The 1,822-nt window shown below is 37.7% G+C and overlaps 1 protein-coding gene across 2 annotated transcripts; it reads left to right on the plus strand.

Annotated features, from left to right (window-relative positions):
• The first annotated feature begins 955 nt into the window (after positions 1 to 955).
• On the plus strand, positions 956 to 1,315 carry LOC118670486 (signal recognition particle 19 kDa protein-like). Of its 2 annotated transcripts, XM_036337536.1 has the most exons (2): positions 956 to 996; positions 1,073 to 1,268. In XM_036337536.1, exons 1-2 carry the CDS (start codon positions 956 to 958, stop codon positions 1,266 to 1,268), a joined length of 237 nt encoding a protein of 78 aa, XP_036193429.1. The 2 variants fall into 2 exon arrangements, with proteins under 2 accessions (XP_036193429.1, XP_036193428.1); XM_036337535.1 differs by having other exon boundaries at positions 956 to 1,315.
• Positions 1,316 to 1,822: the final 507 nt, after the last annotated feature.

Below are 1,822 nucleotides of genomic sequence, written 5' to 3' on the forward strand. Positions count from 1 at the left end.
GTGATTTTCTTAGGAAGCCCTGACACATAGCTAGAAATGGACAGTCCTTCCGGAGACCATTTTATAGCTTTCTAATAATGATGCAAGTCCAGGGCCTATTGTACCGAGGAGGAAACTACTCCAGGTCAGCTAAGAGTTCCTAATGTCCAGTTCTGGTTGCTCTTCAGCACAACAGCCTTCCCAAAGCATGTTCCCCGGAACAGCAGTCCTCCAAGATGCTCTGGTAGAGGGAGGGGAGGCAGGGATGGAGGAGGCCATGGTTGAGTTAGTGTAGGTAATGCTGCTTATTGCATTACACGCTTGGAAATTCACAACAGACATTAAATACTATGAGAAATCCTTGAGGGAAAAAAAATAATTTTGTTTTTTCCAAAGCAGTATTTCCCAAATGTGTTTTACCACAATACTCTTTTATCGTGAAAAATAAATTAACATTCTGCAGAATTAGTTGGGATGCTATGTGCTTTGCAAAGGACTATACTACACAATGTAGTGTCTTGTTATGAACGTCCACACCAGTAAGAATAAGAAATAAATAAATCATTAGAACATTTTCTCATTTCATGTGGGTTTACATGCATCCATAAAATTAATACCTCTCCAGTCGAATTCATCATTTTAGTTCCTGTAAGTAACATATTCTATCAAGCTTAAGACAACTGGATACCCCCAATTGATCATTTGCTTATTGTTGAAAAATTTGCTTTAACTCTGTCAAAAGTAGCCATATCAATATCATAAAATAATGTTGGCTTAATTACATTTTTCATAATCTCAAACAGGAAGAAAATATTTCAATATTTATTCTAACCTATAGAGAATTTTTACATTTGAAAAGCAATGGAAGGACGCAAAAGAGCAAAGATATTAACTGTAAGAATTTTATATTGCCATTTGTCCAAACGATAAAGCTAATTAAAGAAATAGGAGTCTCACCCCTTGGGGCACTGACAGGATGGCTTGCCCTGCGGTGCGATCCCTGGCTGACCAGTACAGGTTTATTTGTATATACCCTGCTTATTTAAATAACAAGAAGACCATCCAGGAGGGCACGCGAATCCCCATAAGCAAGGCTGCTGAAAACCCTACAGCTACAGAGAGTCAAGATGAGTGCTCAGCAGTTGGACTTAAAGCATTTCTTGAGAAAAACAAAATGTACTCCAGAGAATGGAAACGCGATGCTCAGCACAGGGGCAGAGTCCGGGTTCAACTCAGACAGGAAGATGGCAGCCTTTGTCTTGTACAGTTCCCATCACGGAAGTCAGTAATGTTGTATACAGCAGAAATGATTCCTACGCTAAAAACAAGGACATAAAAAACAGGAGGTGGTGACCAAACTCTTCAGCAAGGAGAGGGACGTAAAAAAGGGAAAGGAAAGAAGAAGTGACCTGGCAAGACAGTCAAGATGACCTACTACTGTGAGGCACGTGGATGGAGGTTTCTGATTTGTATCTGAGAGAAACTGAAGCTTTTTGTTTGTATCATTTAACTGAACTATGAACATTTGTGCCTCCCAGCTCTCGCATGAGAGTTGACAATGAAATAAATTTACATCAAAAGTTTGCATCTAGCTCTTATGCAGTATAAAAGAAAATTTTTTTGTCTTTCAATGCAGTTTTTGTAGAAGAAATAAGCTTATTTTTAAATGGACAATGGCCTCTACCATAAGTTGCTTGAAATCCTGTATCTGTGCTCTATGTAAACATGTTCAGATAAATGACTTTAATAAGATTTGAAACACATATTGTTCACCTTTTAAGCTAATGAAATAAAATTCAAAACTGAAAAAAAAAGAAATAGTAAGAAATGGATTTATAGTTAA

This window comes from Myotis myotis, unplaced genomic scaffold (assembly GCF_014108235.1).
Source record: "Myotis myotis isolate mMyoMyo1 unplaced genomic scaffold, mMyoMyo1.p scaffold_m19_p_16, whole genome shotgun sequence".
NCBI classification, from domain to species: Eukaryota; Metazoa; Chordata; class Mammalia; order Chiroptera; family Vespertilionidae; genus Myotis; species Myotis myotis.

Bases quoted from the DNA above. Each gene is read 5' to 3' on its own strand.
- LOC118670486 (XM_036337535.1), top strand. From the start codon at position 956: ATGGCTTGCCCTGCGGTGCGATCCCTGGCTGACCAGTACAGGTTTATT.